The sequence below is a fragment of the Mus musculus genome, chromosome X (genome assembly GCF_000001635.26).
Source record: "Mus musculus strain C57BL/6J chromosome X, GRCm38.p6 C57BL/6J".
NCBI classification, from domain to species: domain Eukaryota; kingdom Metazoa; phylum Chordata; class Mammalia; order Rodentia; family Muridae; genus Mus; species Mus musculus.
Window position 1 is genome coordinate 161177641 of NC_000086.7, and position 14302 is coordinate 161191942.

Consider the following 14302-nt stretch of genomic DNA (forward strand, 5'->3'; position numbering starts at 1 on the left):
TAGATAGATGTACCCGTGGGATCATGGTCAAAAGTATGCAGGGATGTTTGCAACGTGCTGGGGAGTTTAACTTTATCATATGCTTTGATAGGACTTCTAGTTTGCTCATTTCAATAGGAATACCTTCATAAGATTCTTATTTATAAAATATTTCAAGATGCATCTTATAAGCTATAGCTGGGTTTTCTAGATGTGCTTATAAGTGAGGCTAGTTATGACCAGTGTTTTATGCTGCATTTCAAAAAGGGAGATTTTTGCCTTGAGCCTTGTAAAACTGACCTCATTCAACTTCTGCTGTGACTGTACCTAATTTGTCACCTAGCTATTCTGGTATCATAATTTGCCATATATTTTCTTATATTTTATGCATTTTAACACATTTTTATTTATTTATAGTCTAAGACTCCACCAACTAATGAATTCAAAATTGGTATGAAATTGGAAGCCCGTGACCCTCGCAATATTGATTCGGTGTGTGTTGCTTCGGTCATTGGAATTACTGGAGCCAGGTTACGTCTACGACTGGATGGTAGTGACAATAAGAATGATTTTTGGAGACTTGTGGATTCATCAGACATACAACCTGTTGGGACGTGTGAACAAGGAGGAGATTTACTTCAGCCTCCACTGGGTAAGGATAAACAGTTCTTAAAATAACATAGTCTTACTAGTAAGCTATTTATTAGAGATGGTTTTAACTGTCCTTTTAAAGATCACTCAGGCCTTCTTGTAAGTCAGGGAGTTCCTGTAAAAGGTACATGATTGGAAAGGAACTCAGTACCATTTCACTGTTTTATATACTGCTTAAGTGTGCTGAAAGGTCTCATTTTTGAACAGATGTTATTTTAATCTTCAAATTTAAAATACCCAAAGAAGCTTTCTTAGATCATGCATGTAAATTCAGAGACTCTTCTAGAGAAGGAGCCTTTATTTTTTTTTCATTTTAATTTCTTTATTAAACATGGCCAGAATTCTCATTTATGCTCCTAAATTGACTTTTATTCCTTAGATATTTTCTTTACATACATTTCAAATGCTATCCTAAAAGTTCCCTATACCCTCCCCCTGCCCTGCTCCCGTACCCCCTCCCCCACTCCCACTTCTTGGCCCTGGCATTCCCCTGTACTGGGGCATATAAAGTTTGCAAGACCAAAGGGCCTCTCTTTCCAGTGATGGCCGACTAGGCCATCTTCTGCTACATAGAAGCCTGTATTTTTATGACGTACACACCTTTTGATGTTGTCCATTGAGCCATTCAACACTTTTGGGGAGAGGAGGAAAGTAGGAAGGATGTGAGAGTCTACATTATGAGAGGAGTAAAGAATCAGTATTTTCATTGAGAGAGTCCTAACCATTGGATACTAGTTATTCTTAGGCTTTGAAAGGGATGAGAAAATGGAAGTTTTAACATAGGGTTTAAGTTTAAGTACATGTAGTGCTCAGTTTGGGCTGTGTTTTTAAAATGTAAAACAGTTATGACATATTTTGGGAAAAATCTTTTTAGAATTGCAGAATATTCTGATAATCTGTAGAAAATAAGTGTATTAGTCAGGGTTCTCTAGAGTCACAGAACTTATGGATAATCTCTAAATAGTAAAGGAATTTATTGATGACTTACAGTCGGCAGCCGAATTCCCAACAATTGTTCAGTCGCAGCTGTGAATGGAAGTCCAAGGATCTAGCAGTTACTCAGTCTCACGCAGCAAGCAGGCAAAGGAGCAAGAGCAAGAGCAAGAGCTAGACTCCCTTCTTCCAATGTCCTTATATTGTCTCCAGCAAAAGGTGTAGCCCAGATTAAAGGTGTGTTCCACCACACCTTTAATCCCAGATGAAAGGCATAGCCCAGATTAAAGGTGTGTTCCTTAACTCGGAGATTCAATCTTCTGGAATCCATAGCCACTATGGCTCAAGATCTTCAAACCAAGATCCAGATAAGGATCTCCAAGCCTCCAGATAAGGGTCACTGGTGAGCCTTCCAATTCCGAATTGTAGTTCATTCCAAATATTGTCAAGTTGACAACCAGGAATAGCCACTACAATCCACCCCTTGTCAACTTGACACAAATAATATCTCATGTTCACATGAAACAATAACAAGGTTGTAAATACGCCTAACATGATATAACTATCCCTCGTACAATCGCAAACGCATTAGTAAATTTACAATGGGCATTCATATTACTTTATAATCCTCGTTTCTGCAACTGGTTACGTGGCCTTAATTGGTATTTATAACTACCTTCCTCTACTACCCATTCTGTATTTCCTTCACCTTCAGCCAGCACCTCAGCAGGTCTTGGCTCTTTTCCTGGAGGATTGACCCATACCTTCATTCCTGATGGGTCTGCGTCCTTTGTCATCCTGCTTGGATTAGGCTGTTGTAGTTTCCCATTGACTTTAATCACAGGACATGGTAGTACTAAGAGACGCCCTAAGGGATCTCCTGCACTCCAGACATAATCTTGCTTACCACCATTGTGAAGAGGTAATCCAATTTCCCCATGGTAATCTGGATCTATCACCCCTCCTAACACTGTTATTCCTTTTTTAGCCTGTTGGTTTAAGGGCATTAGAAGCCCAAAATGACCAGGGGGAAGTCTGAGCTTCCAGTTCAATGAAATGTTTGTTGTAGCTCCTGGTAGGAGCACTCCCCTCTCTGGAGCCAAAACTTCTAAGCCAGCAGAACCTAGAGTTATGGGGACAGGAAGCAAAAATTTTCCTAGAGGGTCACTAGGAGTGATAGTAAGTGGAACTATTCCGTTTTCCACCCCTTGATTCCTGGACCCATGAATCCTGGCTATGGGTGAAACTGTACCATATATCGAGCGCTGATTCAAAGCATATACTGCCTTCTGAAGAACTCTGCCCCAGCCTTCCAAGCTGTTACCACCTAATTGGCGCTGTAACTGCGTCTTCAAAAGGCCATTCCATCTTTCTATCAGCCCAGCTGCTTCAGGATGATGGGGAATGTGGTAAGACCAGTGAATTCCATGATCGTGAGCCCACTGTCGTACTTCTCTGGCTGTGAAATGAGTTCCTTGGTCAGAAGCAATACTGTGTGGAATACCATGACGATAGATGAGGCATTCTGTCAGTCCGTGAATGGTGGTTTTAGCAGAGGCATTACGTGCAGGAAAGGCAAATCCATAACCAGAATAAGTATCTACTCCAGTAAGAACAAAACGCTGTCCTTTCCACGAAGGAAGTGGTCCAATGTAGTCAACCTGCCACCAGGTTGCTGGCTGGTCACCTCGAGGAATGGTGCCATATCTGGGGCTCAGTGTTGGTTTCTGCTGTTGGCAGATCTGGCAATCAGCAGCAGCTGTAGCCAGGTCAGCCTTGGTGAGTGGAAGCCCATGTTGCTGAGCCCAAGCATAACCTCCATCTCGACCACCATGGCCACTTTGTTCATGTGCCCATTGAGCAATGACAGGGATGGCTGGGGAGAGAGGCTGATTGTCCACAGAACGGGTCATCTTATCCACTTGATTATTGAACTCCTCCTCAGCTGAAGTCACCTTTTGGTGAGCATTTACATGGGACACAAATATCTTCACATCCTTTGCCCATTTGGAGAGATCTATCCACATACTTCTTCCCCAGATGTCTTTCTCACCAATTTTCCAATTGTGATCTTTCCAAGTCCCTGACCATCCAGCCAATCCATTGGCTACAGCCCATGAGTCAGTGTATAATCGTACATCTGGCCATTTCTTCTTGCAAACAAACTGTAATACCATGTGTACTGCCCGAAGTTCTGCCCACTGTGAAGATTTCCCTTCACCTGTGTCTTTCAAGGTTGTCCCAGAAAGGGGTTGTAATGCTACAGCTGTCCACTTCTGGGTGGTGCCTGCATAACGTGCAGAGCCATCAGTAAACCAGGCTCTAGTCTTCTCCTCTTCAGTCAGTTGATCATAGGGAACACCCCATGAGGCTATAGGTGCATGCTTGGCAGCAGATGGCATTGTAACAGGAGTAGAAACCATAGGCATTTGAGCAACTTCTTCATGTAACTTGCTTGTGCCTTCAGGACCTGCTCTGGCCCGATCACGTATATACCACTTCCATTTGATAATAGACTGCTGCTGTGCACGTCCCACTTTATGACTTGCAGGGTCTGATAGTACCCAGCTCATGATGGGTAGTTCAGGTCGCATAGTGACTTGGTGTCCTATTGTCAGACGTTCAGTTTCCACTAAGGCCCAATAGCAGGCCAAGAGCTGTTTTTCAAAGGGAGAATAGTTGTCTGCAGATGATGGTAGAGCTTTGCTCCAAAATCCCAAAGGCCTTTTCTGTGATTCACCTACAGGGGCCTGCCAGAGGCTCCAAACAGCATCTCTATCAGCCACAGACACCTCAAGTACCATCGGATCTGCTGGGTCATATGGTCCAAGTGGTAGAGCAGCCTGCACAGCAGCCTGGACCTGTTGAAGGGCCTTCTCCTGTTCCAGGCCCCACACAAAGCTAGCAGCTTTCCGAGTCACTTGGTAAATAGGCCTAAGTAACACACCCAAGTGAGGGATGTGTTGTCTCCAGAATCCAAATAGACCCACTAAACGTTGTGCTTCTTTCTTGGTTGTAGGAGGGGCCAGGTGCAATAACTTATCTTTCACCTTAGAAGGAATATCTCTGCATGCCCCACACCACTGGACTCCTAAGAATTTCACTGAGGTAGATGGTCCTTGAATTTTGGTTGGATTTATTTCCCATCCTCTGATACGCATATGTGTTACCAATGAGTCCAAAGTGGTTGCTACTTCCTGCTCACTTGGTCCAATCAGCATAATGTCATCAATATAGTGCACCAATGTGATATTTTGTGGAAGATCCAAACGATCAAGATCCCTTCTAACTAAATTATGACACAGGGCAGGAGAGTTAATATATCCTTGAGGCAAAACTGTGAAGGTATACTGTTGGCCTTGCCAACTGAAAGCAAATTGCTTCTGGTGGTCCTTATGGACAGGTACTGAGAAGAAGGCATTTGCCAGATCAATAGCCGCATACCAGGTGCCAGGAGATGTGTTAATTTGCTCAAGTAACGAAACTACGTCTGGTACAGCAGCTGCAATTGGAGTTACCACCTGATTTAGTTTTCGATAATCAACTGTCATTCTCCATGATCCATCTGTTTTCTGCACTGGCCAGATAGGAGAGTTAAACGGAGATGTGGTGGGAACCACCACCCCTGCATCTTTCAAGTCCTTGATAGTGGCAGTAATTTCTGCAATTCCTCCAGGAATACGATACTGTTTTTGATTCACTATTTTCTTTGGCAGAGGCAACTCTAAAGGCTTCCATTTGGCCTTTCCAACCATAATAGCCCTCACTCTACAGTTCAGGGAACCAATATGAGAATTCTGCCAATTTCTGAGTATATCTATCCCAATTATACATTCTGGAACTGGGGAAATCACCACAGGATGTGTCCGGGGACCTACTGGACCTACTGTGAGTCGGACATCAGTCAAAACTCCATTAATTACCTGCCCTCCATAAGCCCCTACTTTAACTGGAGGGCCACAATGTTTCTTGGGATCCCCTGGGATCAGTGTCAACTCAGAACCAGTATCCAGCAGACCCCGAAAAGTCTGATTATTTCCTTTTCCCCAGTGTACAGTTACCCTTGTAAAAGGCCGTAGGTCCCTCTGGGGAAGAACTGGAGAAAGGGTAACAGCAAAACCTTTGAGTGTCTTATCAAGATCCTTCCTCAGAGGAACCTGGCCACCCCTTCATTCAAGGGGTTCCGGATCTGCAAACTGTCTCAAGTCTGGAAATTGATTCACTGGCCGAGATTGCTGTTTACCACGATCTAATGTAGCCTTTCTTTCATTTGTTTGAGAATTTTTCTGCTTATACAGATCAAACAAATATGCAGTAGGCTTCCTATGTATTTCATTCCTGGAAACACCATGATTGATTAGCCAGTACCAAAGGTCCAAGCGAGTCATGCCATTATAAATTTCACCTCTCCTGTGCTGACCATTACTGGGTATGTTATTATAAACATTCTTTTGTCTACGCTGTCCATTATAATAACTAGGATCACCTTGTCTCCGGCGATTCAATGCTGCCACCTGGCCCTTGTTACCTCGGGATCCAACTAAACCCAGTGAATTTAATTCATCTAATTGAGCAGAAGCATCTCCAATGCTAAGATCTGGCACAAGGAAAAGGGAAAGAACAAAACCCTTCAAATGTGCTGGTGCCCCTCTCACCAATTTGCGTCTTATAGAGCTGGTGAAAGGCATATCTTCTGGACCTTCCCATTGTGGACAATTATGCTTTACACAATATATCCACTCTAGCATTGCAATTTCCCTAAGTCTTAAAATCCCTTCATCAACACTAAGCCACGGAATATCAGGCATCTCCAAGTCATTTCCAGTAGGCCATCTTTTGATAAACACCTCAGCCAACCATTCAAACAAACTTTTGACACCTTTTTTAACTATGCGAGCTTCCGTATTAAACCTAGAATCTCTACTCAGAGGACCCATGTCAATAAACTCAGCCTGCTCTAGTTTTATGTTCCTTCCACCCTTATCCCACACCCTTAAAACCCATTCCCACACATATTCACCAGGTTTCTGCTTGAATGAATTAGCAAACTCATTAAGCTCCTTAGTAGTGTAGCGAATTTCCTCATGGACTATACTTTCTACCTCCCCTCTAGGAGCCTGTTTTGCTTTGAGTCTGGTTACAGGTCTAGAAGAAACTATTGGTGGGCCGTGAGCAGACTCTGCAAAATTAATTTCCTCATGTGGGGAAGGCATTATTTCAAGAGGTGGGGCTGAGGGTACTACTTCCTCAGGTGGGGCAAACCCTTGAGAATCTGAGGATTCAAAATTCTCAGCTTCAACATGGTCTTCCCACACATCCCCGTCCCATGTTGTAGGATCCCATTCTTTGCCAATTAGAGCCCTTACTTTAACTGTCGACACACTCTGAGGCTGAGACTTGAATTTTCTCTGTAGTTCAGCCAACCTTACAATGAGAGTTTCTGTTTGATTTTCTGCAACTTGAGCTCTATTGCTACAAGAGAGAAGATTCTCCTCAAGGACACACTTAGCAACTTTTAGATCGTTTACTTGTGTCTGGAGCCTTTCGATTTTATCACACAACTCCTTCCTTTCATTCATCATTTTTTCCACAGATACTAAGAGCAGCCAGCCAGTAAAATCATTTTTCGATTTTTTCCCCATCTTGTAGAAAGCTTTGTGCACTGAATCACCTAATTCATTAAGAAAATCAAGGGCATTAGCTTCTTTAAGTTCGGAATATAGTTTCAACCATGGGTCTTCAAAATTCTCTGAGCTCCCAGGAGGGAGAGAATCTGGAGAGGTTTCAATATTTGAAAGTGCTGGTGGATCAACAAGCCAATTCCAGTATTTTAAAAGATTCATCCTTGTACTTCTGTTACTCTAGAACCACTCCTGGTACCAACTTCTGTATTAGTCAGGGTTCTCTAGAGTCACAGAACTTATGGATAATCTCTAAATAGTAAAGGAATTTATTGATGACTTACAGTCGGCAGCCGAATTCCCAACAATTGTTCAGTCGCAGCTGTGAATGGAAGTCCAAGGATCTAGCAGTTACTCAGTCTCACGCAGCAAGCAGGCAAAGGAGCAAGAGCAAGAGCAAGAGCTAGACTCCCTTCTTCCAATGTCCTTATATTGTCTCCAGCAAAAGGTGTAGCCCAGATTAAAGGTGTGTTCCACCACACCTTTAATCCCAGATGAAAGGCATAGCCCAGATTAAAGGTGTGTTCCTTAACTCGGAGATTCAATCTTCTGGAATCCATAGCCACTATGGCTCAAGATCTTCAAACCAAGATCCAGATAAGGATCTCCAAGCCTCCAGATAAGGGTCACTGGTGAGCCTTCCAATTCCGAATTGTAGTTCATTCCAAATATTGTCAAGTTGACAACCAGGAATAGCCACTACAATAAGTGATTAGTTTATTTGGTCAATCTGCACTCTCAGTGGATTTTAGATACTGGTTTACATGTTCTTTACAATGCTTAAAATAATAATTGATGTAAAACCCAGAACATTTTTTCCTTTTAATGAAATATTTCCCAAGAACCAATAATACAGAATACTAAGAATAATTACTACAATTTTTTCAAATTTTGTTAGTTAAAACTGATGTAGTTTAAATACTAGGATGCAGCGTAATAAGAACACATACTTAGCATTCACGAAGTACTATATTAAATTGTTACTACCAAAAACAATTACCTTAAAGTAATTTTACGGGGGATGCAGGGAAGCTTAGTGGCAAGGTACTTCATTGGTTAATGGCAGCCTTCATCCTTGGTTTTAAATTGGTCAGTGGTATATTTGTTTTTTCTTGTTTTTTGACTGTATCTCAGTAATGTAGTTGAGGTTGGCTTGAATTGTTGATCATCCTGCCTCAGCTTCCCAAGTTTTGAAATTATAGATACATCCCACTACACAATTGTTTTATAGTTTGCATTTTTATTTCTTTTACATGTATTGATTGTGTGTGTGTGTGTACATACACATATCATAGGCCACGTGATGATCAGAGTCCAACTTGGGGGAATCAGCCATTTTGCTTGTACCATGTGGGTTCTAGATAACATAACTTTAAAGTCAGATGGTTAGGTTTGACAATATTGAGTCATAAACCATGCCATTCATTTCTACTATTTGTTTTCTAGTTATGTTTTGGGGGAGTTTCAGTAAAAGATTATTTGAGAATGACTTTGTCTCTCTCAAATTTTATATATGCTGCCCTATAGATAGCTCTGTTGCCAGTGATTCACGTGCTTCCTTACCTTAGTGAAAGCGTTCATGAAGAGGGCAGATAGCCGTTTTCCAATTCTAACTTTGGGACAGGCAGCTTTTGAGTTAAAATGATTGCTTCAGAAAACAGTATGCCTTATGCTGATATAAGTTGGTAAAATTTCTAAACAAGCCTATTTTGGTAACTTCTCTTATAAATTTCAAGATTATATTTAGTACATATAAAACTACTAAAGGAAGCTAAGTCTTTTTTATTAATATTTTATAAAAAGTTTCAGACATATACAAATGAAAAGAATTTTATAGTGAGTATCCCCCATAGACTCACTACTTACCTTATTATCTCAGAGTAGTCATTTATATTAATATGTTTTCCTTAAATATTTAAGCATACATAGTGTTAACTAGAATGTGTTCATCTCTTCAGTCTTATAAGATGTATTTAATATATGTAAATTTGTAAAGTTGAAAAGACATGGGCTTTCTGAAAGGACAGAAGTCAAGAGACTTCAAGAGAAAAGGGGCTAGAAGCCTTTTAGAACCTTTTCCCATGCTTGTGTGGTTGGTAGACATAGAATGAAAGCTCTCCTTAGCTGCGGTGTGGATTACCTGTATTATTATGGTCTGTTCCAAACATAAGCATGTTTGTTGGCAAATCCTAGCCAATGGCTTGGGTTCCACTTTGACATTGGTGCCAGACATTAGAATGCTTGGTATAACTACACAATTTATCTCTTTTGCTCAAGTTCTTAGAAAGTCATTCTCTGAAGAAAATCTGTAAATGTTACCCATTTGTTCCCATTGTCATAGTTTCACATGTTTTTAATGATATATAATTTATAAAACAGGGTACACACTGAATACTTCATCATGGCCCATGTTCTTACTACGTGTACTAACTGGATCTGAACTGGCACCTGCAGTGTTCTTTAAGGAGGTAAGAAAAGCATTATAAAACATTTCTGCCCTCTAGAGCATAATTTTATTGTTTTAATTCGAATGCTTAACCACTTCTGTCTTTTCTGACACAGGAATAAATCTTTTTAAAATTATAGGCAAATATTTGTTAGGGTCATTATAACCAAGAGGAGTGGCTTATATAACAAAAAAATTTTTTTTTTCCACAGTTTGGAGACTGTGGAAGAACAAGAATCAGGGTACCGGAATACTGGTCTCTGTTGATGCTTACCTTGGTTTATAGTTGAACAAATTCTCTTGTGTTCTTACATGGCTTCCAATATATTCATGCACATGGGTATCTTACTCGTATTAAACCATACCAGTCAAGCTGGATTAAGGCTCTGTTTTAGAATGCATTCATATTGGTAATATTTCAACGGAAATTTGGGGTTGAAGAGACACCATGGAGTTTATAATAACAACTACAGTTGCCAGAAAGATACTATTTTGTTCTGGTTCTCTTTGACCTTTGACTCTTAGAAACTTCCTACCTCCCTCTTCCAAAATGGTTCCTGAGCCTTGTGGTAATAGAGGTATGTGATATGGTTATCCCATTTGTGGCTGAGATCTCTGAGAACATTTATTCTCTGCACATTGAGCAGTTGGTTAGTAGTTTCCTTTGTAGTACAGAAGTCTTTTAATGTCCTGAAGTCAAAATTGTTGATTGTTATCTTTATTCCTGGGTAATTGGAGTGCTATTCAGAAAGTCCTTACCTCAGCCTATATACTGAAGTGTATCACGACTCTTCTAGAAGTTTCAGAGTTTCTGCTCTAGCATTGAGATTTTTTTTATTCATTTGGCATTGATTTATGTGCAAAACAAGAGAAAAGGATCAAATCTCATTCTTCTACATGTAAATATCCAGTTTACTGCTAGTGTATGTTTTTGCCATCATAGTCAGAAATAAATTAGGTAGCTGTAAGTACATGTAACTATAATCTGGATCTTCAATGCTCTTTCAATGAGCATTGTGTCATTTTTTTTGTCCTGGTACCATGCTGGGTTTATTACTGTGGCTCTATTGTATAACTTGAAATCAGGACTAGAGACAGGTCCAGCAGTGTTTTTGTTTTGTTGTTGTTTTAATTGTTAAGGATTGGTTTAGCTTCCAGGGTTTTTTGGGCTTCCATATCAATTTTAGGATTGTTTTTTCAATTTCTGTAAAAAAATCATGTTAGAATATTGGTAGAGATTGTATTGAATATATAGATTGTTTTGGCAGGATAACGATTTTTTAAAAAATATCAATCCTACCATTCCATATGCATAGGAGGTCTCCCATACTGCTATCATCTTCAAGTTTTTTCTCCAATCTTTTAAAATTTTCACTGTTGATGGCTAAGTTTATTTAAACACGAGTTCTGGAAATTAGATACCTGACATAAAGGTGTGGCCAGGACTCCCATCCCATGGCTCTCTTAGTCAGGGTTTCTATTCCTGCACAGACATCATGACCAAGAAGCAAGTTGGGGAGGAAAAGGTTTATTTGGCTTACATTTCCATACTGCTGTTCATCACCAAGGAAGTCAGGACTGGAACTCAAGCAGGTCAGGAAGCAGGAGCTGATGCAGAGGCCATGGAGGGATGTTCCTTACTGGCTTGCTTCCCTCAAGACTACCAGCCCAGAGGTGGTCCCACCCACAAGGGGCCTTTCCCCCTTGATCACTAATTGAGAAAATGCCTTACAGTTGTATCTCATGGAAGCATTTTATCAACTGAAGCTCCTTTCTTTGTGATAACTCCAGCTGTGTCAAGTTGACACAAAACTAGCTAGTACAATTGACCCCTTGTCAACTTGACACACAAACACATCACTAGTAAGCCTCAACCTTTACATTCTTATTCATCCCCAAGGTCTAAATAACTTTAAACTTCCCACAGTCTTTACATATTCTTAAAATCTCAATCTCTTTAAAATATTCATCTCTTTTAAAATCCAAAGTCTTTTTACAATTAAAAGTCTCTTAACTGTGGGCTCCACTAAAAGTTTCTTCCTTCAAGAGGGAACATACCAGGGCACAGTCACAATCAAAAGCAAAAATTAATCTCCAACCATCCAATGTCTGGGATCCAACTCACAATCTTCTGGGCTCTTTCAAGGGCTTGGGTCACTTCTCCAGCCATGCCCTTTGTAGCACACGCGGCGTCCTCTAGGCTCCAGATGCCTGTACTCCGCTGCTGCTGCTCTTGGTGGTCATTTCATGGTACTGTCATCTCAAAAACACTGCATGACCCCTTCAGTCCTGGGCCTTCAATTGCAACTGAGGCTGTACCAGTGGCCTTCCATGGCCTCTCACAGTGCCAAGCCTCAGCTGCTCTGTGTGACCTCTTCATGCCTTCAAAACCAGTACCACCTGGGTGACCCTTACACATTACCAAGTCCTGCTGCAGCAGGAGTACAACCTTGGCTATCTCTGGAACACAGCCTCTTTGTGCTTTCAGAAAACACTTCCCAGAAGATGTCACCTCAACGATGCTGGTCTCTTCTTAATCACAGCTAATTTCTTAGCTCGAGCTAACCAGCATCAATAGTCCCAGTAATGCAAAGTTTTTGTTTTAGTAGTCCTCGTATCCTGTTAATCACAGCTGATTCTTCAGCCCCAGCTAACCAGAACTACAGAATCTTCACAATCAAAACAGCAATGGCCCTGAAAAGAGTCTTTAATTTTCCCTCTGAAATTTCACAAGCCAGACCTCCATCTTCTGCACTGTTCTCAACATTATCTTCCAAGCTCTTACACAACATCTGACAGAGCTCTTAACAACAAATGGATCTTGAAGCCCAAAGTTCCAAAGTCCTTCCACAGTCCTCCCCAAAACATGGTCAGGTTGTCACAGGAATACCCCACTATGCTGGTCAATTTGTCTTAGTCAGGGTTTCTATTCCTGCACAAACATCATGACCAAGAAGCAAGTTGAGGAGGAAAGAGTTTATTTGGCTTACACTTCCATACTGCTGTTCATCACCAAGGAAGTCAGGACTGGAACTCAAGCAGGTCAGAAAGCAGGAGCTGATGCAGAGGCCATGGAGGGATGTTCTTTACTGGCTTGCTTCCCCTGGCTTGCTCAGCCTGCTCTCTTATAGAACCAAGACTACCAGCCCAGAGGTGGCACCACCCACAAGGGACCTTTCCCCCTTGATCACTAATTGGGAAAATGGCTTACAGTTGTATCTCATGGAGGCATTTCCTCAACCGAGGCTCCTTTCTTTGCCATAACTCCAGCTGTGTCAAGTTGACACAAAACTAGCCAGTACACATATCAAGCACTAATTAAGAAATTATGACCCACTTGGCAATCTTACAGAGTCATTTTCTCAATTGAACTTTTCTCCTCAGGATTCTAGCTTGTGTCAAGTTGACATAAAACCAGCCAGCACAAGTTACCCTAGTATGTGGGATTGTTTGTTTTTGTTTTTGTAGAAGTCTTTAACTCCTTTGCTAGCTTAATGCCTCACATTTTAGGGTGTTCTTTATGGGATATTTTTCTGATTTTTTTCAGCAGGCTTATTATTATTATGCTTTAAAAGTACTTATTTTTCTATGTTGATGTTGACTCCCACTATTTTCCTGGTAGTGTGTATCAGATCTAAGAGTTTTATGGAGGAGTGCTTAGGATCTTTTACTGATAGATTATTTGAAAAGAAGGATTTTTTGACTGTTTCCCTTCCTAATTGTATCCGTCTCTTTTCCCTAGCTGCTCTGGCTAAGCATCAGTCACTGTAGTTGAGTAAGAGTAAAGAGAGTAGAGGCATACTTGTTTCTCTCATTCTTGATTTTAGAGGGACTGCCTTCATTGCTTTCCTTAGTAACTATAATGTTGAGTATGGGTTATTCTGTTTGTGCTTCTTCTATTTGTAGTTTGTTTAAAACCTTATTTATAAAAGGATATTAAACATTATTAGAGTCCCTTTCTGTTCATGTTGAGTTGATAATGTGAATTTTGCCCTTGATTTTATTTCTTACTGTTATATTTAGAAAGTAATATGTGTTGACCATTCTTATAATGCTGATACAAAACTAACTCAATCATGGTATATCATATGTCTAATATGTTTATTAATCTGGTTTTGATGTATTTTGTTGAGAATTTCTTCATCTATGTTCATTGAAATTTATTTTTGTTTACCTTTATTTGACTTCTATATCAGGGTAATACTGGCTTCCTAGAATGAACTTGGTCATGCTTGATCCCTTTCCATTTTATGAAATATTAGAAGTGTTAATATTTGGTCCTCAAATACTTGCGTATTTCAGCAGTGCATCAATCCATCTAGCCTTTGGCTTTTCTTAAAGTGTGATGGATGCCATTACTACTTTCATCTCATTGCAAATTTTAGGTGTGTTGCTGTCTTAAGATAACTCCTTGGTCCAATTTTGGTAGACAATAAACATCTAGAAACTTACCTTTTCATACATGTTTTCAAATTTATTGGGATAGAAGGTTTCAAAATATTCTCTAATGAATCCTCTGTGTACGTTCAATCTTTTGGCTAACTTGATTGACAGTTCTCAGTCTTGGTTACATTTTAAAAATAAATATTTGCATTCACTCTGTAGACCAGGC

At 40.4% G+C, this 14302-nt stretch overlaps 1 protein-coding gene across 5 annotated transcripts in view; it reads left to right on the top strand.

Moving 5' to 3' along the window:
* Window positions 1-14302, top strand: part of Scml2 (Scm polycomb group protein like 2) — a 175694-nt gene that overhangs the window by 95116 nt on the left and 66276 nt on the right. For all 5 annotated transcript variants that reach the window (XM_006528670.2, XM_006528672.2, XM_006528673.3 and 2 more), the window contains 2 exons: window positions 397-631; window positions 9624-9712. In XM_006528670.2, coding sequence (XP_006528733.1) covers window positions 397-631; window positions 9624-9712 — 324 coding nt within the window. The remainder of the gene's footprint in view (window positions 1-396; window positions 632-9623; window positions 9713-14302) is intronic.